The sequence below is a fragment of the Salvelinus alpinus genome, chromosome 30, assembly GCF_045679555.1.
Source record: "Salvelinus alpinus chromosome 30, SLU_Salpinus.1, whole genome shotgun sequence".
Taxonomy (NCBI): Eukaryota; Metazoa; Chordata; class Actinopteri; order Salmoniformes; family Salmonidae; genus Salvelinus; species Salvelinus alpinus.
This window is the reverse complement of record NC_092115.1, coordinates 26,044,169-26,066,775: the sequence shown is the minus strand read 5'-3', so window position 1 is coordinate 26,066,775 and position 22,607 is coordinate 26,044,169. Positions and strand designations below refer to the sequence as shown.

General features: G+C 40.8%; 1 protein-coding gene across 2 annotated transcripts in view; it reads left to right on the top strand.

Annotated features, from left to right (window-relative positions):
* The first annotated feature begins 1,358 nt into the window (after positions 1-1,358).
* The window catches only part of LOC139559609 (XK-related protein 4-like), a 97,230-nt gene continuing 75,981 nt past the window's right edge, over positions 1,359-22,607 (top strand). For both annotated transcript variants that reach the window (XR_011671794.1, XM_071375755.1), the window contains exon 1: positions 1,359-2,748. Coding sequence is in view for 1 of the 2 variants with exons in the window: in XM_071375755.1 (XP_071231856.1) it covers positions 2,063-2,748 (686 nt within the window). In the remaining variant the exon portion in view is untranslated. The remainder of the gene's footprint in view (positions 2,749-22,607) is intronic.

Below are 22,607 nucleotides of genomic sequence, written 5' to 3'. Positions count from 1 at the left end.
CCAAACCACTCATTGCTGAATTTGCGATTTCCAACTTGTTATGTAATGTTTATGTCCAATGGCCGATGAGCACTGATACGTTTTATCTATAATTTCTCTTCATCATTTCTCTTCATATGACAAGGATTGAAAAGGATTTGCCAGTAGATTGTCGACTTGATTCATGATGATGACTGCTAGCTTGCTAGCTAAGATCTTGAAAGTATGATGCTAACATGTCCAATCAAAGCTATGGTAGATATAATGTGATTTGACATAATTTTATCTGTGGCCAATGACCTTGAGCCTTCTTGAATGGGCACTTCTAATGTAACTCTATGGCAGCATCCAAGGGGCAAGAATTTTCGAGCTCTCCCTGTAGAGTTTGTGGTGACGTAGTGTCCCCATGAGTGACAGAACAGTGAGCTAATCATGGCGCAACTAAAGAACATTACCAACCCCTACGCTCTGTATTTTCTGCTGGCTGCTCCACCACCAAAGAAAGCACTGAGCTAGGCTGAAACACCTGCATTTTGGAGCTGCCTTATCAAGAAAACAAAAAAGAGACCATGTCTGTATAGGGCTTTATTAACTCAATTATTATTATTATTTTACATTGTTTGCAAACTGATATGTGACACACATTAATGCCAAAATAAAATGCAAAACAGGCTCTGCCCCACCTGCCCTGAATGGCAGGTTGCCACTGCTCCCACCTATCTGTTTCATGTTTCAGGTAGCCTACAAAAGCCAGAATGGATATATTACAAGAATTTGGTCATATTTGCCATATTCTAATAATTGTCATGTGTCAACGTTTCGCCACGGTCAGTGCCATGCTGAAACTTGCACTACCGTAGATCTGAAACAATTGGATGGTGAAACTTGCCAGCCAACCAGAAAAGCAAGATGAAGCAATTCAGGTATTCTTGAAAGTCAGGACAATCCTTGTCTTACAAATAAATATAATTTTTTATACTTGAAAAAAATGATTTTGCAAGCAGTAGGCATTTATAATTAAATGTGGAGTGTAGCTTCATAGTTACACAGTGACATCACGTAGGCTACCTTCAAAATGATTCGGCAATCGTCATTTATTCGAAAAACACCGTTTCCATCATCATTTTGTTAAAAAAAGTTCGACAAAAAAAGAATCCACCGCTGCCAAATGGATACATTTCTTTGTCGATCATTAGAAAGTTTCTCCTACATCTGCCGTTATACATGTCGCAATGATTTTTTGTTTTTGCGACATTGCTTTTTTGTCGAATAAACCCGGGGCTCGGGGCAACCTACCTTATGATGGTCTCGGGTCCCTCTAGTGATAAACGAGGGGACTTGGTCACCCACTCTATATGAGCAGTACAGTATGGAGGAGGTTTGACGCGAGAGCTGTCCATGGTGCTGAATTAACCGTTTTATGCACTTTAACCAGCATGGATAGTCTACATCTATGAATAGTGGAATAATTGACGAATTAACCACAAATCAGCACGTGCTATTTTGTGCGTCACTGCTCCAGCTATTCATAGCTATTGTATTATCTCATTGTGGCAGCACGGAAGCCCTATTCCCTCTGGATTAGGCTGTTGTATTTTGAGCATCGTTGGTCAAGTGTTTAGTCGACCTGACATTTTGGCTATATGCCTACAATTCGTTTTATTGTAGGCCTTTGTAATACATTTTTATCCCCGCACATTTTCATAACAGGTCAGTTAAAAGGTAGCATATTTTATATATTTCTTTGCCTATTTTGATTAATCGGGCTTGTCAGACTGAATTGCAATGAGCTGTAGCCCTATTGTGGCTATTGGTGAGAACAGTGAGGTGAGGAGCGATTGTGAAAGAGTTGCAAAGCAATGATGTCATAGTTTTAAGTATGTGCCATGGGAGAGCATATGGTTCGTACCCGCTGCCGAGCGGCAGTGTTGCTTTGTTATGAACAGGCGGCGCTGTAGCTGGCGGAAGAGTAAGTCGCCCAGCCCAGTATATCTTCGCCTGGAAAATAGAAACCGAGGGGGAGACGAGAAAACGGGAGGAGAAAATACGGTGTTGGCAGGAGGAGAAAGAGAAAGCTACGATAATGGCCGCTAAATCGGATGGGGTATTGAAAATGAAAAAGAGCGATGTAGCTTTCACGCCTTTGCAGAATTCGGACCACTCGGGCTCAGTACAAGGACTCGTTCCAGGATCGCAGCCGGATTCGGGAATTGGGGATGGGGACTTCGTGAATGGGGAATCTCGGTGCTGTGGTTCTAAATCGACATGTCTTCGCCTTGGCAGAGAGCAGCAAACTAAATACACGATATGGGACTGTCTATGGATCCTCGCCGCAGTGGCGGTGTATTTCGCCGATGTAGGCACCGATATTTGGCTTTCTGTCGACTATTACCTCCGTCGCGAGTACTGGTGGTTCGGACTCACACTATTTTTTGTGGTGCTAGGGTCGTTCTCCGTCCAAGTCTTCAGTTTCCGATGGTTCGTCCACGATTTCAGCACCGAGGAGAGCTCAAATGCCGGCGGTGCGGCAAACTGCTCATCCCACATGGACGGGAAGCTGCTGACTGGTTCTGCTTCACATGGAGACGTGGGCGCCCAACCGTCCACACCTCAAAAACAGGCATCCACCGCCAGCAAGAGCAACACCACAAGCAACAGTAACAGCAGCACAGCAACCCGGACTAATAAGCAAAGGTCGGCGTCCTGTTCTGTCTTTATCTGGTCCGCGCAATCCGTCATCCACATCTTGCAGCTTGGGCAAATTTGGAGGTAAGCGTTTTATATGCTATTTTGAATGAATGGAGTAGCTGCAGCCAATTAGCCTAGTAAGCCTACCTATGTTCTGCACGTAGGCCTACACGTTTGGTACACTTGGCTCCCATCATGCCCAAGAGGGTCTATCATTCGTTATTAGGCACCACCTGCCATTGAACGTATAGCATTTCAGCTTTTACGCGCACTGTAAAGCCCTTTGAGTGCACTGAGTAGACTCTTGGTGCGGTAATTGGTGTTATGTCTTGAATAAATATTAACTGGGAGAGAAAATAGTCTGTCGTAAAACAAAATGGGATCATAGTTCATGATGTGATATCTTTGTGAATGTGCTTGATCAAATGGCGAACTCAAAGTTGTGTATGATGAATTGAATTCCTCACACCACAGGCCTAGATGTATGCAGCCCAGCTTAGTATACAAATGTGTTACTCATTACAGCTAGGCCTATTATACTAGGCCTATTATTTACAAACAAGTTCAGTGTGTGTAAGGAAACCAACAGTAATAAATCACAGTGATCTCCCTAAATTAATAATATATCAAATATATATTTTAGACATTTGGGTTCTGAACAGTTTGAGGGTATGCTGTGTGCTGTATAATGTGTGTGTGTCAAGTAGACCTCAACACATGAGGATTAGAAATCAATACTGTTCCCCAACTGGTGGCCGGTGGTTTCATTTGGTTTTCTGAGCAAAACATATATGTATTATATATATAAACTACCGTTCAACAGTTTGCAGTCGCTTAGAAATCTCCTTATTTTTTGAAAGAAAAGCAAAAAAAATTGTCAATTAAAATAACATCAAATTGATCAGAAATACAGTGTAGACATTGTTAATGATGTAAATAACTACTGTAGCTGGAAACAGCTGACTTTTTATGGAATATCTACAAGGCATACAGAGGCCCATTATCAGCAAACGTCACTCCTGTGTTCCAATGGCACGTTGTGTTAGCTAATCCAAGTTTATTATTTTAAAAGACTAATTGATCATTAGAAAACCCTTTTGCAATTATGTTAGCACAGCTGAAAACTGTTGTCTTGATTTAAAGAATCAATAAAACTGGCCTTCTTTAGACTATTTGAGTATCTGGAGCATCAGCATTTGTGGGTTCGATCACAGGCTCAAAATGGCCAGAAACAAATAACTTTCTTCTGAAACTCATCAATCTGTTCGAAGGCTATTCCAAGCGAGAAATTGCCAAGAAACTGAAGATCTCATACAACGCTGTGTACTACTCCCTTCACAGAACAGCGCAAACTGGTTCTAACCAGAATAGAAAGAGGAGTGGGAGGCCCTGGTGCACAATTGAGCAAGAGGACAAGTACATTAGAGTGTCTAGTTTGAGAAACAGACGCCTCACAAGTCCTCAACTGGCAGCTTCATTAAATAGTACCTGCCAAACACCAGTCTCAACATCAACAGTGAAGAGGCGACTCCGGGACCCACTGAATTCACTAAATTTGGTGTCAGAAGTGGGATGGCTCAAGGGCAGCCATTGGAGAGGCATCTACACATGAGAGGGACTTGATATAGAGAAACATTGGGACAGACACACTCTCCCGAAGGAAGGGATAATGTCGCGATCTTAACACAACACCTAGCGAATTTGTCAGGAGGTTTGGACCTGCCGGTGTAGCAGTTAAGGTGTTGGCTTGACAGTCGCTGGACCCGGGTTCGAGTCCCGGTTGAGGCTCCCCCTGAATTAGCTGCAAGACATACTCTTTGCAAAGAGCACATAATGTCAGAATAAATGTATTGTCATGAAAATGTACCCACATTAATTTAAAGTTCAATACCTAAATAGAAACTTATACTGATGTAGGAGTGATATTGAATAAAACTACATTGTAAATCCATTATTAATGAGATTGAGCTTTAACTTTAAAATGTCCTTCATTAAATAGACGCTATTTAACACGCTATTAGTGGATATTGCATCCATTCTCAATGCAATTTCTCCCTGGTGGCATCCTATTTTGTGCATCCATTGTGTTCCAGTCACACACAGCTTACAGTAGGCCACATGTTATCTGCTATCTGGGCCAATATAATGTGTGTGTGTTTGTGCTTGCAATGCCAGGGTTTTGTGTACTTGCAACGCCAGAGTCAGTTACTTGATGTGGAATAGAGTTCCATGTAGTAGTGTGCGCCCCATAGTCTGTTCTGGATTTGGGGACTGTGAAGAGAGACCTCTGGTGACATGTCTTGTTTTTTATTTATTTTCACCTGTATTTAACCAGGTAGGCCAGTTGAGAACAAGTTCTCATTTACAACTGCGACCTGGCCTTGTGGGGTATGCATGGGTATCCGAGCTGTGTGCCAGTAGTTCAAACAGTAAGCTCGGTGCATTCAACATGTCAATACCTCTCACAAATACAAGTAATGAGATTGACATGCATATTATTAATGTTCGCTCTCTGTACATCCAAGGGCCAGACGTGCTGCCCTGTTCTGAGCCAATTGCAATTTTCCTAAGTCCCTCTTTGCGGCACCTGACCACATGACTGAACAGTAGTCCAGGTGTGACATAACTAGGGCCTGGAGGACCTGCCTTGTTGATAGTGCTGTTAAGAAGATAGAGCAACACTTTATTATGGAAAAATGTCTCCCCATCTTAGCTATTGGTGAATCAACATGTTTTGACAATGACAGTTTACAATCCAGGGTTACTCCAAGCAGTTTAGTCACCTGAACTTGCTCAATTTCCACATTAATTATTTTCAAGATTTAGTTGAGGTTTAATTAATTATTTGTCCCAAATACAATGATTTTAGTTTTTGAAATATTTAGGACTAACTTATTCCTTGCCACCCATTCTGAAACAAACTACACCTCTTTGTTAAGTGTTGCAGTCATTTCAGTCGCTGTAGTAGCTGATGTGTATAGTGTTGAGTCATCTGCATACATAGACACACTGGCTATACTCAAAGCCAGTGGCATGACGTTAGTAAAGATTGAAAAAAGTAAGGGGCCTAGACAGCTGCCCTGGGGAATTCCTGATTCTACCTGGATTATGTTGGAGAGGCTTCCATTAAAGAACACCATCTGTGTTCTGTTAGACAGGTAACTCTTTATCCACAATATAGCAGGTGGTGTAAAGCCATTACACAGAAAAAGCATTGTATCTGGTCAAACACATTTTTTTCCAAAACTTTACTAAGGGTTGGTAACAGGCTGATTGGTTGGCTATTTGAGCCAGTAAATGAGGCTTTACTATTCTTAGGTAGCAGAATGACTTTTGCTTCCCTCCAGGCCTGAGGTCACACACTTTCTAGTAAGCTTAAATTGAAGCTATGGCAAATAGGAGTTGTAATATCGTCTGCTATTATCCTCAGTAATTTTTCAACTAAGTTGTCAGACCCCGGTAGCTTGTCATTGTTGATAGACAACAATCATTTTTTCACCTCTGACACACTCACTTTATGGAATTCAAAATTACAACGCTTGTCTTTCATTATTTGGTCAGATATACTTAGATGTGTAGTGTCAGTGTTTGTTGCTGGTATGTCATGCCTAAATTAGCTAATTTTGCCAATGAAAAGATCCTTCAAGTAGTTGGCAGTATCAGTCGGTTTTGTGATAAATGAGCCATCTGATTCAATGAATGATGGAGCTGAGTTTGCCTTTTTTCCCAAAATGTCATTTAGGGCACTGCAAAGCTTTTTACTATCATTCTTTATGTCATTTATCTTAGTTTCGAATAGTCACACGATTTCTCGATTTGCAGTACGTTTGCCAATCGGTTATGCAGACAGACTTATTTGCCATTCCTTTTGCCTCATCCCTCTCAACCATACCATTTTTCAATTCCTCATCAATCCACGGGGATTGCACAGTTTTTACAGTCATTTTCTTAATGGACACATGTTTATTAGTAACTGGGATGAGTAACTTCATGAATGTGTCAAGTGCAGTGTCTGTTTGCTCCTCAGTACACACTACGGACCAACAAATATAATTTACATCAGCGTCATAGGAATCACATTCAAATGTATTATATGACCTCTTATTCACTTATTAGGCCTAGCCTTTGGAACTTTGGTTTTCCTAGATATGGCTACTATATTAGGATCACTACATCCGATGGATCTGAATACTGCTTTCAAGCTAATTTCTGCAGCATTAGTAAAGATGTGATCAATACTTTCCTGTGCTGTTTGTAAATACCCTGGTAGGTTGACTGATAACCTGAATCAGGTTGCAGGCACTGGTTACAGTTTGAAGCTTTTTCTTGAGTGGGCATCTTGATGAAAGCTAGTCAATATTTAAATCACCCAGAAAATATACATCTCTGTTGATATCACATACATTATCAAGCATTTCACACTGACTGTTAGCACTTGGTGGTCTATAGCAGCTTCCAGCAAAAATGGGCTTTAGGTGAGGCAGATGAACCTGTAGCCATATTACTTCAACAGTATTTAACATGAGATCCTTACATGAATGTGGTTCTGAATATAAACAGCAACAACTCCACCATTGGCATTTCTGTCTTTTCTGTAAACGTTGTATTTCTACCACTGTATCATCAAAGTATTATCTTAGTGAGTTTCAGAAATAGTCAGAATATGAATGTCATCTGTTACTAGCAAGTTATTTATTTCATGAACCTTGTTACTTAAGCTACATATGTTAACATGGGCTATTTTGAGCACTTTTCTGGGATGCTTGGTTGTTTTCATTGCTTTACTGGGAAGCTTAATAGCAGTAGATATTCTCATGTTATTTATGTTAGTGCAGGGTGAGCTGCACACAGTGGACTTCCTACAATAGCTGTAGGATCAGCAGTGGCATTCAGGGCAGTTAGAGGGACACAAATTAGGTTACTTACATTGTCTACCAACGCCCCTGGTATAATGTACATTTACTAAGGCATTATGACATCTTAGCGACACAATGGTAGGGATTAACTGAGCTGGGCTTACAAACTCAGAATGCTCACGAGCGGCCGGCTATTACAGCCGATTGGCTGGTGGCGGCCAAGTTGAGGGGACAAGCAGTGCTACACACATCCATGCCACTATCCCGTATTCAGTCTCTAGGCTTCAAAAGATACCAGAAAAAGAGCTGTCTGACTCCATCTCAGTGCATTCCATTTCTGGACCTCGAGCTAGACTCACTCGCGTATCACGCGTTTCTATCCCCACGGGGTGTGTCCGGGTTCCGGCTCTGCTTCCAAATTTCGGCTGGGTCACAAAGTGTGTTTTCAACAATGCCTACGCCAACTGGGGAGGATGGCTTCTATGATGGAAGCTGTTCCCGTGGGGCTATTTTTGATACGACCCTTCCAATGCTGAGTGCTAGCCGCACCCCTGGGTGCATCTCGCCGCCTAAGCCAGTCGCTTCGGGTGTCCCTGTCAGGCCCACGGGCCATGGCCCATTGGTGGGACCCTCTGCTATTTTAAGGGGGCTCCCAGGGGCTGAGTTGTATCCACAAGGTGATCACGACAGAGACGTCCCGTCGAGGGTGGGGCGCACTGTACGATGGCAACTCAATTGGGGGGTATGGCCACTGGTGCGGAGTGCAATGCATATTAATTACCCAGAGCTCTTAAAATTGTCAGAGACTCCAGTCACCCAAGTCATAGACTGTCTTCTCTGCTACTGCACAGAAAGCGGTACCGGAGCGCCAGGTCTAGGACCAAAAGGCTCCTTAACAGCTTCTACCCCCAAGCCATAAGACTGCTGAACAATTAATCAAATGGCCACCAGACTATTTACATTGACCCCCCCTCCATTTGATTTTGTACACTGCTGCTACTCGCTGTTTATTATCTATGCATAGTCACTTCACCCCTACCTTCATATACAAATTGCCTCAACTAACCTGTACCCCCGCACATTGAGTTGGTACTTGTACCCACTGTATATAACCTCAGTTTTGTTATTTTAATGTGGTACTTTTTTATTATTTTTTACTTTAGTTTATTTGTTAAATATTTTCTTAACTCTTCTTGAATGGCATTGTTGGTTAAGGGCTTGTAACTAAGCATTTCACTGTAAGGTCTACACTTGTTGTATTCGGCGCATGTGACAAATAAAGTTTGATTTGATTTGTATCTGTCACTTGGTACTTCACCCTGCTTTTGTTGGGCCGACTTGTGCTGGTCAGAACCGAGAGTATGTCAGTAGTGGCGTGCATCAACATAACTTTGGCTCGCTCCCTATTGCTGGTGAGCAGTGAGCATTATGCTCTCGCTTCGGGTGACGCATGTCCCTGGTTGCCTCAACTCGGGTGCAGATATTTTATCTAGGTGGGGCCATCTCTCTCAGGAGTGGAGGCTACACCCCTGGGTAGTCTCCCTTATATGGGAAATGTTCAGCAGGGCCAACGCAGATATTTACGCATTGCGAGAAAAAGCGCAGAGGTGTCAATTTTTTTCAATGAGAGGACCAATCTGATGGCTAGAGGTTTACCTCAGAATATTATTGTTACCATTCAGTCCTCAAGGGCGCCCTCCACGTGAGGGCTGTATGTGTGTAAGTGGCACGCATTTGAGCTCTGTTGCCAAGATAAAGGGATGGTTCCTTTTCAGTGCTCTGTGAGGGACATCCTTATGTTCTTACAGGAGCTTTTCAATCATTCTCCATTTTAAAAGTACACATGGCCGCTATCTCAGAGTGTCTCTGACAGGGTCATGTGTGGGTGGTCTGCTATGAGCCATTTCATTTAGTTTCTTTTGGGGTCGGCGTGATTATATTTCTCCATATTATGTTGTACCAAAATTGACCGACTGAAAGGGAATGTAACGTTATGACTATAACTACTGTTCCATGAAGGAGGCAAGAGGTACAACACCTCTTTGGCCCCGCACCTCGATTGGCCTTGTCAGGTGTGATTGTATAGACTTCAATCGAAGTCGCGAGAGTGCGACTCCCCATATTGACCAGGCTCTTTTACCTCCTTCAGAGAACAATAGAGAACAATCTCTCTGCTACCGCATGGCAAACCGTACCGATCCACCAAGTCTGGAACCAACAGGACCATAAACAGCTTCTAACCCCAATCCATAAGACTGCTAAATAGTTAGTTAAATAAATAGTTAACCAAATAGCTACCCGGATCTGCATTGACCCTTTTTGCACTAACCTTTTTGACTCATCACATACGCTGCTGCTACTGTTTAGTATCTATCCTGTTGCCCAGTAATTTTTCCTATTTATATCTACGTATCTACCTCAATTACCTCGTACCCCTTGGACATCGACTCGGTACTGGTACCCCATGTATAAATCCAAGTTTTCATTTCATATTGTGTATGTATTATTCATTTTATTATTAGGCATTATTACTTTTCTATAATTTCTCTATTTTCTCTCTCTCTCTGCGGGAAGGGTCCGTAAGTAAGCATTTCACTGTTAGTATACACCTGTTGTTAACGAAGGTTGTGATAAATATTATTATTTAAAACAAATCTGGATTGGTTGATGCCAGTATCAGATAGGCAGAAAGATATTTGTACTGAGCTAAATCTAACTAAACCAACTTTAAACACCCGTAAAAATCAATGCTTTTAGATATTCTAACAAATGCCCCTCATAAGTACACTGCCAATGGAATCTTTGCTAATGAGCTTAGTGACTGTTGTCCCATTGACTGCATAAGAGATGCTAAGCTACCTAAATCCCACCAACGCATTATGATAAAGATACATTTTAATTTTAATGAGCAACATTTCATGTCTCGTCTGGGTTTGTGTAACTGTCATGTATCTCTGACTCGGATCAGGCACTAAACTGTTTTAATTTTCTGTTTAACACTGTTGCAGAAAAGCAGGCTCCGTATAAAAAAAACAAAGAGTAAAGGATAGATCAAACCCTTGGTTCACGCATGAATTGTCTGAAAAATTACAGGAAAGAAATTTAGCTTGGGTTAACCTCTACAGGATCGGTGTCACCCCCACAGGACGGTTAAGCTAACATAGGCTAATGTGATTAGCATGAGGTTGTAAGTAACATGAACATTTCCCAGGACATAGACGTATCTGATATGGGCAGAAAGCTTAAATTATTGTTAATCTAACTGCACTTTCCAATTTACAGTAGCTATTACAGTGAAAGAATGCCATGCTATTGTTTGAGGAGAGTGCACAATTATGAACTTGAAAATGTATTAATAAACTAATTAGGCACATTTGGGCAGCCTTGATACAATATTTTGAACAGATATGCAATGGTTCATTGGATCAGTCTAAAACTTTCCACATACACTGCTGCCATCTAGTTGCCAAAATCTAAATTGCACCTGGGCTGGAATAATACATTATGGCCTTTCTCTTGCATTTCAAAGACGATGGTAAAAAAAAATGTTTTTCTTTGTATTATCTTTTACCAGATCTAATGTGTTATATTCTACTACATTCATTTCACATTTCAACAAACTTCAAACTGTTTCCTTTCAAATGGTATCAAGAATATGCATATCCTTGCTTCATGTCCTGAGCTACAGGCAGTTAGATTTGGGTATGTCATTTTTGACGAAAATTGGAAAAAAGGGCAAATCCTTAAGAGGTTTTAAGGGTAGATTGACTGATACTATGTCTGACTGGCAGTCCTTCAGATATTTGAGAAATATATATCTCTGGTTAGAAAAGCATTCAACATACTTCTTGAAATGTGTATCTGAGAATTGTGGGAATCCAGCGAACTTCTGGAAAGTAGTCAAATCTCTCAAACAAAACTCCACAAAACTTTTTCTGGTGTTATCCTTAAGAAGTGCATCATGTCCTCTTCCTACACGAAGGAGGAGATCCTTCTGACTTAGATAACTTGGAAATTGGACAGTAGTTATCTTGCCTTTAAAAATAAAAAAAATGGCTTGGATCAGGTTTCTTGCAAGTGGTTTGATAATGATCTCTCAGATAGTTTCAAGTCTACTTTCTTGGATAATACAAAAGGTGTACCACAGGGGTTGGTATTGGGACCTGTTTGCTCTACTATTTATATAAATAATATTGGTTGATGTGTTAAAACTTGTAATATTCATCTGTATGCAGATGACACTGTTATGTATGCCATTGCTCCAACTGTTAACCACACTATGTTGGAGCTGTAATCTGACTTTGTTGCTTTACTGAAAGCCCTGGTTGGTTTAAAACTTGTACAAACTTTGGGTTAAGACTAAATATATGTTGTTCTCTAATTCTCACATACTGTATTTATTCATTGGATGGTTCTCCCATTGATCGGGTCCCACTTATAAATATCTGGGTAATTGGATTGACAAAGTTTTCATGTTAAAAAAAAATATGCATGAGCTTGTTAAAAATAGCAGGAAGCAGATTGTACAGTCAAATTTCCTACCAGTTCTTGACTATCGTGACAGCATTTACCAGATTGTAGCAGCCACTACTCTTAAACCTTTGGATGCCGTCCACCACAGCGACCTTTGCTTTATCAAAGATGACAATTTTATTACTCACCACTGCATCCTGTATCAAAAGGGTGGCTGGTCCTCATTAAAGTCCCATATTTCACTTAATTATTCCCTTTTTGTTTACAAAGCTCTACTACACAAGCTTCCGACTTACCTAACTTTGCTAAAAATATACACTACCTTTCAAAAGTTTGGGGGCACATTTTTTGTCCATTAAAATAACATTAAATTGATCAGAAATACAGTGTTGACATTGTTAATGATGTAGATGACTATTGTAGCTGGAAACGGCCGATTTTTTATGTAATATCTACATAGGTGTATAGAGGCCCATTATCAGCAACCATCACTCCTGTGTTCCATTGGCACGTTGTGTTAGCTAATCCAAGTTTATCATTTTAAAACACTAATTGATCATTAGAAAACCCTTTTGCAATTATGTTAGCACAGCTGAAAACTGTTGTCTTGATTTAAAGAATCAATAAAACTGGCCTTCTTTAGACTAGTTGAGTATCTGGAGCATCAGCATTTGTCGGTTCGATTACAGTCTCAAAATGGCCAGAAACAAAGAACTTTCTTCTGAAACTCATCAGTCTATTTTTGTTCTGAGAAATGAACGCTTTTCCATGCGAGAAATTGCCAAGAAACTGAAGATATCGTACAGTGCTGTGTCCTACTCCCTTCACAGAACAGTGCAAACAGGCTCTAACCAGAATAGAAAGTGGAGTGGGAGGCCCCGGTGCACAACTGAGCAAGAGGACAAGTACATTAGAGTGTCTAGTTTGAGAAACAGAAGCCTCACAAGTCCTCAACTGGCAGCTTCATTAAATACTACCTGCAAAACTTCAGTCTCAACGTCAACAGTGAGGAGTCGACTCCGGGATGCTGGCCTTCTGGAACCAACTAAAAAACACATTACAATTGGATGTTCTGGTGTCCCTCAGGCAATTCAAATACTGATTGCGGACCTTCCTATTGAGGAACGTAATTGTTTTCCTTGAATATTTGTATTGTGCCGTATTTTATTTGTTTTGTTTTGTATTGTATTTGATTAGTAATAGTAAGAGCGATTCCGAGGTTGCAGCTAGGCCGGTGACAAGTAACGCCTGAGCTGGACTTGAGGGGGAGCCAAAACGAAGGCTGGTGTGACACATTTTTGTTTACTAGATGAATCCATATATGTTATTTCATAGTTTTGATGTTTTCACTATTATTCTACAATGTAGAAAATAGTAAAAAAATAAAGAAACCCTTGAATGAGTAGGTGTGTCCAAACTTTTGACTGGTACTGTATATATGCAATCTCTGTATACGTTTACACTTATTTCACACATATAATATTGCTTTTCAGTAAGGGTTGTCGTTTTCAATTGCACCTGTGTTGTTTATAATATGGCTGTCAAAACCTCCCCATACAGTAAGCCAGATGTGTATACAGCACATCTTTGGATTGACACTTATCTCATTATAGGGTGTTCACACATGATTGCATTGCAAATGAGCAGCCTGGAATCGACCCCACAGTGTTTACCTTGCATTCTAGACCAGGTGTTGCATACATCTCAAGGAAGAATGAAGTATTTGCACAACCACAACCGTGAATGCACAGCAGCTGGGCTCATAATTGTAATTCATACTCCTAACGAACACTGACTAAGAGTGTGCACTTAGTGAATTACCTCAGACACACCATCAATTATGGTTCTTCATGAATGCCATAGTGTATTAATTATATGAATGGTACTCACATATGACAAATACGCTCACTGGACAGTTTATTAGGTATACCACCCCATTCACGAAAATGGATCGCTCCAACAGACAGTGAGTCACGTGGCCGTGGCTTGCTATATAAATCAGGCAGACAGGCATCAAAGCATTCATTTACTGTTCGATTGAACGTTAGAATGGGAAAAACCTGTTACCTATGCTTCTTTGAGCGTGTTATGATGATGAGTGCCAGGCTCGCCAGATTCAGTATCTCAGAAATGGCCACCCTCCTGGGCTTTTCACGCACGACAGTGTCTTGTTGATGAGAAAGACTTTGAAGGAGAATGGCAAGAATCGTGCAAGCTAACAGGCAGGCCATAACCAGACAAATAACTGCGCAGTACAACAGTGTTGTGCAGAACGGCATCTCGGAATGAACAACAGGTTGATCCTTGTCACGGATCAGCTATTGCAACAGACGACCAATCTGGGTGCCACTGCTCTCAGCTAAAAACAAGAAGAAGAGGCTAGTTTGAGGTCCAGTTTGAGTGTTTGTTGCAGCTGCAGCGAACTGAAAAGAGGAGCGACCCAGGGATGTGTGTGCTTTGGGGACCTTTAACAGAATGTGACTGGCAGAACGGGTGTTGTATGTGGAGGATGAGGGCTGCAGTAGATATCTCAGATAGGGGGGAGGGAGGCCTAAGAGGGTTTTATAAATAAGCATCAACCAGTGGGTCTTGTGACGGGTATAAAGAGATTACCAGTTTACAGAGGAGTATAGAGTGCAGTGATGTGTCCTATAAGGAGCATTGGTGGCAAATCTGATGGCCGAATAGTGAAGAACATCTAGCCGCTCGAGAGCACCCTTACCTGCTGATCTATAAATTACGTCTCCATAATCTAGCATGGGTAGGATGGTCATCTGAATCAGGGTTAGTTTGGCAGCTGTGGTGAAAGAGGAGCGATTACCATAGAGGAAACCAAGTCTAGATTTAACTTTAGCCTGCAGCTTTGATATGTAAATTATTACTAGATAGCTACAGTAGTTGCCATGGTAACCAAACAAAACAACTTGTTAGTATAGCTAACCAAACCATCAGTCCTAGCTTGCTATTATGAAAATCGAATTCAACAATACCAATAATATTTTCAATTCGATTTTTGCTTTCAAAAGCAGCTCAAACATAGAACATATAAGAATGAACTATAGCCATTGAATTCTACCATGCAAATATTCTGTGTGTTATTTAAGCAACAAGGCTCAAGGAGGTGTTGTATATGGCCAATATACCACGGTTAAGGGCTGTTCTTTGCACGACGCAACACCGAGTTCCTGGACACAGCCCTTAGCCGTGGTATATTGTCCATTATACCACAAACCCTCGAGGTGCCTTATTGCTATTATAAACTGGTCACCAATGTAATTAGAGCAGTAAAAATACATTTTGTCATTGTCACGATCTTCGTTGGGAGAAAGAGAGGAGGACCAAGATGCAGCGTGGTTAGTATTCATTTTAATCGAATACTTGAACAAAACAAAAAACCAACAAACAAACGACAACGAAACAGTCCCGTAACGTGAACACAGAAACACAGTAACAGGAACAATCACCCACAACCCCACAATACAAAACAGGCTACCTAAATATGGTTCCCAATCAGAGACAACGACTAACACCTGCCTCTGATTGAGAACCATATCAGGCCAACACATAGAAATAGACAAACTAGACATACAACATAGAATGCCCACTCAGATCACACCCTGACCAAACAAAACATAGAAACATACAAAGCAAACTATGGTCAGGGCGTGACAGTCATACCCGTGGTATATGATCTGATGTACCATGGCTGTCAGCCAATCAGCATTCAGGGCTCGACCCACCCAGTTTATAAAGGGAAATAATGCACATTCTAGAATGCCTGTCAAGCCGATCAGAAATGAGTATTCAACAATGCCATGGTATAATAGTGTATAATAGTTGTATAGATTAACTAGCCAATGACCAGGCTTCTGCTATACATATACCTGAGTCATTACTTTGTGACTTCAGAAAGTATTCACACCCCTTCACTTATTCTACTTTTTGTTGTGTTACAGCCTGAATTCAAAATGTATTAAATATATTTTTTATCACCCATCTAACACAATACCCCATAATGACAAAGTGAAAACATGTTTTTAGAAATGTTGGCAAATATCTCACTCCCCTGAGTCATTACTTTGTAGAAGCATTTTTGGCCACGATTAGAACAGTTTTTGGGGTAGGTCTTTGCACACCTGGATTGTACAATATTTGCTCATTATTCTTTTTCAATTCTTCAAGCTCTGATAGATTTTCAAGCTGATTTAAGTCAAACCAGGCCGCTGAGTGTCATCTTGGTAAGCAACTCCAGTATAGATTTGGCTTTGTGTTTTAGGTTACTGTCCTGCTGAAAGGTAAGTTTGTCTACCAGGTTTTGCTCTTGGATTTTGCTTGTGCTTATAGCTGTATTTATTTTTATCAGAAAAACTCCTTAGTCCTCGCCGATGACAAGCATAACCATAATATGATGCAGCCACTACCATGCTTGAAAATATAAACAGTGGTATGCAGTGATGTGTTGTGTTGGATTTGCCCCAAACCAGTGGAGGCTGCTGAGGGGAGGATGGCTCATAATAATAGCTGAAACAAAGTGAAGCCATGTGTTTGACGTTTTTGATACCATTCCACTGATTCCGCTCCAGCCATTATCACAAGCTCGTTCTCCCCAGTTAAGGTGCCATCAACCTCCTGTGCCCCAAACATAACACTTTGTATTCAAGACAAAAAAGTTCTACAGTTGCACCATTGAGAGCATCCTGACCGGTTGCATCACTGCCTGGTATGGCAACTGCTCGGCATCTGACCGTAAGGTGCTACAGAGGGTAGTGCGTAAGGCCCAGTACATCACTGGGGCCAAGCTTCCTGACATCCAGGGGAATGTGTCAGAGGAAGGCCCAAAAAATGGTCAAAGACTCCAGTCACCCAAGTTCTAGACTGTTCTCTCTGCTAACGAATGGCAAGTGGTACTGGAGCACCAAGTCTTGGACCAAAAGGCTCCTTAACAGCTTCTACCCCCAAACCATAAGACTACTGAACAATTAATCAAATGGCCACCCGGACTATTTACATTGATCCACCACTTTGTTTTTACACTGCTGCTACTCGCTGTTTATTATTTATGGATAGTCACTTTACAAATTACCTCGAGTAACCTGCACCCCGACTCGGTACCAGTACTCCCTGTAATATAGCCTTGTTATTGCTATGTAATTATAATTATATTTTTTTAGTTTATTTACTAAATATTTTATTAACTCTATTTCTGCATTGTGAGTTAAGGGCTTGTAAGTAAGCATTTCACTGTAAGGTGAAACCTGTTGTATTCGACGCATGTGTCACGGCCGTCAAATGAAGTAGACCAAGGTGCAGCGTGGTAAGCGTACATTTTCTTTTATTTAAGTGAATACGCCGACAAAACAATAAACACTACCAAAACAAACCGTGAAGCTAAAGGCTATGTGCCATAAACAAAGTCAACTTCCCACAAAGACAGGTGGGAAAAAGGGCTACCTAAGTATGGTTCTCAATCAGAGACAACGATAGACAGCTGTCCCCGATTGAGAACCCTACCCGGCCAAAACATAGAAATACAAAAAATAGAACATGGAATACCCACCCCAACTCACACCCTAACCAAACCAAAATAGAGACATAAAAAGGATCTCTAAGGTCAGTGCGTGACAGCATGTGACAAATAACATTTGATTTGAAAAGGTACCACTTTTTTTTACAGTATTACTTAAGTACCTGGTTGCAAACAGGATGCATGTGTACAGAATAAAAATATTCCAAAAGTCTTCCTTCTTTTCACTGTCATTTAGGTTGGTATTTTGGAGTAACTACAATATTATTGATCCATACTCAGTTTTCTCATATCATAACCATAACCACAACTGTTTGGCCTCATGGTGAAATCCCTGAGCAGTTTCCTTGCTCTCCGTCAATTGAGTTAGGAAGGATGCCTGTATCTTTGTAGTGACTAGCTGTATTGATACACTGTCCATAGCCTAATAAATATCGTGCACCATGCTCAAAGCGATATTCAGTGTCTACCAATCGGTGCTCTTCTTTGCGAGGCATTGGAAAAACTTCCCTACTCTTTGTGTTTGAATCTGTGCTTGAAATGCACTACTCGATTGAGGGACCTTACAGATGGGGTACAGAGATGGGGTAGTCATAAAAAATCATGTTAAGCACTTATTGAACACGAGTCCATGGAACTTATTATGTGATTTATTAATCCTTAAGAGTCTATTGACGTACCCGTGCGTTAATCTAAGTAACATCATTTTAAGCTAGAGATATGTCAGTTTAAGCTAGAGATATGTCAGTTTAAGCTAGAGATATGTCAGTTTAAGCTAGAGATATGTCAGTTTAAGCTAGAGATATGTCAGTTTAAGCTAGAGATATGTCAGTTTAAGCTAGAGATATGTTTATTTGCATGGGCTGCATCTCAATCCACCGCATCAGCCTATGTTGGCCTTCCACATCTGCGGTGGAAGGTGGCCGAGCTGTTTGTCAGACGTTGAGACATCGTTGGTCTTCTCACCAAAATGTCTGTCGCGTCTGAACGGTTTGGTCTATAAACTAATGTGACCCCACTATGGAAAGAGAGATTTTCCGTTTTGCTCTACGACCCCCACAAGTGTCACGGGACTCGTCTGAAGGTAAACGGTACCGGTTTTTAAAAAATGAATGCAAGGATCGAGAAAGTTTTGTGCCAACAAAATAAAAGGGTTACATATGTGTCCAAAAAACACAAATATTTCCTTGGCTTTCAACTGTATATCTCCTAGATATAGGAAAGACACTTCAAAACCTTATTCCTTATGACTTATTTCTGTTTTGCCACTTATGAATGTGTTATTCAATTTCAATACATTTCTATGGGCTATAGTAATGAAGGCCAAATTCAATATTTTATTAAATCATTTATGATACCTACAGGGGTGCTAAAATTCAAAATCAGATAGCTAAATAATCCATGGTAAGACCATCTTAAAACAATTCCATATGTTAGCTTAGTAGACCCCACCCCCTAAAAGGTGTTGACATTTTTACTCCTGAACTTGTTTAGGCTTTCCATAAATAATTTCTAAAATGTTCTACAAACAAAATTCCACTTTGACATTATGAGGTATTGTTTCTAGATCACTGACACAAAATCTAAATGTTATGAATTTTATATTCAGGCTGTAACAAAATGTTGAAAAATGAAGGTAATCTATTTTAAATTCAGGCTGTAACACAACAAAATGTGGAAAACGTAAAGGGGTGTGAATACTTTCTGAAGGCACTGTATTGTTATACAACTCTGTAACTCCCTGAGTCAGTCCATTATGTAGAAAACTATTATGTGCATTATAATGAATACAGCACAACACTCTTAATTGAATCCATTACATTCTCTACCTGCATCCTCATTCTGTCAACCACTGTGTGCATGACGAATGTATACTGAATGCTATCATGGAGACGTTGCCTCTCCTTGGATACATCCCAAATAGCATCCTATTCCCTATGCAGTGCACTACTACCCCTATGGGCCTTGGTCAAAATAAGTGCACTATATAGGGAATAGGGTGCCATTTGGGGTGCATGCCTTGTCTTGTGTTTATGAAGTATGATTGCTAGGATGCCGTGTGTGCATTATGTGATTTATGGCAGCGTAGCAGTGTATCCTCAAGCTGTACTACTGACTCAATGTTGTGTAGGATGATGGTAGTAGGATACATTGAGCCTGTCTGTTTTTCTTTGGAAGACTGTCATGTTTCTAATCTGTGCATAGTACGCATTGCGGGTTGTAGTTTCATGTTCAGAGAATGAGGCATATTTGCTGTTGATTTATTTTTTGAGTACAATTGTAACCACTTTCACAACTTTACATTCTCCTCTATGGTGATAGTTTTCTGTTGTACAACAATATACTGTAGGACTCATCAGGGGTTACCCCTATCAATAAAGATAAGGTTTCCCCTCTTTCATTTCCCCTTCATGTTTTGTTTAGTCCTGTTTTGGACTTTTTATGGACTGTCGCAAGATACATTTCTGTGCTTTTGATTATGCATAATGTACTTCTAGTGCAGCTGTTGAATTTCATAATTGTTCGGTGGCTTTGGTTGATGCACTCCCACATACTGAAGTATACCTGAAGATGCACAAACTGTCTTTCTGTTGTGTAAGATATAGTACAGTCTGTGTCAAACCTATATTACAGAATATAAATACATGCCCACTCAATCCCAGCAGACCACGCATTATTGTATTTAATTACCTAGGTGTAGCAATGACATCAGAGCACCATTCTAGAGGGTAACTTACAATACAATGCTGTCGAGGCAGTGAAAACAAAAAGTGTCAGATCCACGTGGCTAGTTGAGAGAGAGACACAGAGAGAGAGAGACAGAGAGAGAGAGAGAGAGAGAGAGAGAGAGAGAGAGAGAGAGAGAGAGAGAGAGAGAGAGAGAGAGAGAGAGAGAGAGAGAGAGAGAGAGAGAGAGAGAGAGAGAGACAGAGACAGAGACAGAGACAGAGACAGAGACAGAGACAGAGAGAGAGAACTCATATTGCCCACCCAGTGTCAGGATACAAAAACCCAAACAACTGGTGTCGCTCTATCCTAATTGCCTCATAGTGAAACAGATTGTTTGCACTCCCTTCCAGTACTGCTGTTTGAGGGCCTTTCTTTTAATTAATGTTGCAAAATACAATTATAGATGGAGAACATGCCTCATTTAACAAACAACATAAAAGTGAATCAGAGCTGCTATGGTGCGCTGTGCGCATAATAATGTGTATTTATTCACTGCAGACCCCAGTCTTACCAGGAAAATGTCCTATTCTGTCTGATTTGTATAGGTCAGCATTTTGACAAAATGATGATGACAAACCTATTTAGCTACCACCTGTGTATTATATTCTGTAATATCCCTGCCTATGTCGGTCATCCTAGATCTACAGAGTGAGGTTGATACAGTACATTGAATGACAGACTGACCTAGTGGGGGCAACATAATAACACAGCAGGTTAACTTACCCTTAATGTGTGTTCCATATTGATCTTCATTTGAAGTCTCTACTTAAAGAGGAACTTGGTCCTGAATGTTTGTGATGCATTACAGCCCTCTTTAGTGGTCCTGATGGTTTATTGGCGTTTGAATATTTCATTTCTGGATAAGGTTATTGCGCCTGACGTGTACTGTACAAGGTGGACTATAAAGTATGATTGCTCGATTGACTTCCCTCGTGGGAGTCTTCAAACCCTAGATGGTGTAGCAATTGAGCAGGGAATGGTTATTCTGTCTATGATGCAGTTGTAAGTGAACTGTGGGCAATAATGAAAACAATATTATACCTCTCTGACATATTAAACCACTCTTTATTTAACCATATTTGTTTGTATATGGTGTATTGAATAATAACTTGTGTAATTACAAAGTAAATGGAAGTAGATTAAATTTAGAATTAGTACACAAAGGAAAATCCCTAAGTGCTGCATACATCACATAGTAAAGATGTTTTCTTAAACATGTTGAAAGAGCCACATTTTAAAAAGACTGTTTCTTATGCCAGTGAATGGCAAGTAAGCCTCCTAAATGCATTGCTGTGGTCATGAGTGGAGCAGCTTGCTTCCATTGAGATCCTCCATTATGGAGAAGGTATTCTGTAGGCTTTAGCAGCTTGGGGGACTGATAGCTGCTACATACTCCCCATTCAAGGAGTAGAAGGATCGTGTAGGATTGTAACCTACTGATCCAGTCAATAAAAAACGTGCACAGGCAGCACACTCCAAGTCCCATAATGTACCAGGCTCCCAAGGGGGAACCTGGCTGGAGTATACCATCAACACTACTTCTTCTCCAACACCACCCCGCCACTTCACTTACTACCATGTCAGTTTTTTTTAATATAATCTACTCACCAGCCAATGAAACACAGGGTTACGTAAAGATTACCAAAGTCTATGACCTGTCTGTTCCTTTTCCTTTTCAACAGAAGAAGAGCTTTAGAGCTCCTTCTTGTTCCCGATGGAACCACAGAGAGAGGAGAGTCTCCATCCGGGAGGGATGCCCACCTTGGATGAATATTTAACCAGGTTGCGTGCTGCTGTGTCTGTGCTGCCACAGAATCCCTGCCTCCTATTTCAGGGATCTCTCTCTCTGTCTGTGTGTGTGTGTGTGTGTGTGTGTGTGTGTGTGTGTGTGTGTGTGTGTGTGTGTGTGTGTGTGTGTGTGTGTGTGTGTGTGTGTGTGTGTGTGTGTGTGTGTGTGTGTGTGTGTGTGTGTGTGTGTGTGTGTGTGTGTGTGTGTGTGTGTTTGTTTGTTTGAAGGTCTTCGTAGGCTCTCATGTTCACTGCAAAAACTATCTGACAACATCAGGAACACTGGTCTGGATGGCGGATCTTCTGCTCTGGCTTTACACTCCTTAAAATAGAAGTTTTCTGGGATAAACTTATTGGCATGGCCACTAAAGCAGCTAGCCCCACACTGCTAACCTCTCTCTCTTCTCTCTCTCTCTCTCTCTCTCTCAATTCAAGGCGCTTTATTGGCATGGGAAACATATGTTAACATTTCCAAAGCGAACTGAAGTAGATAATATACAAAAGTGAAATTAACAATAAGAATTAACAGTAAGCATTACACTCTCAGAAGTTCCAAAATAATAAAGACA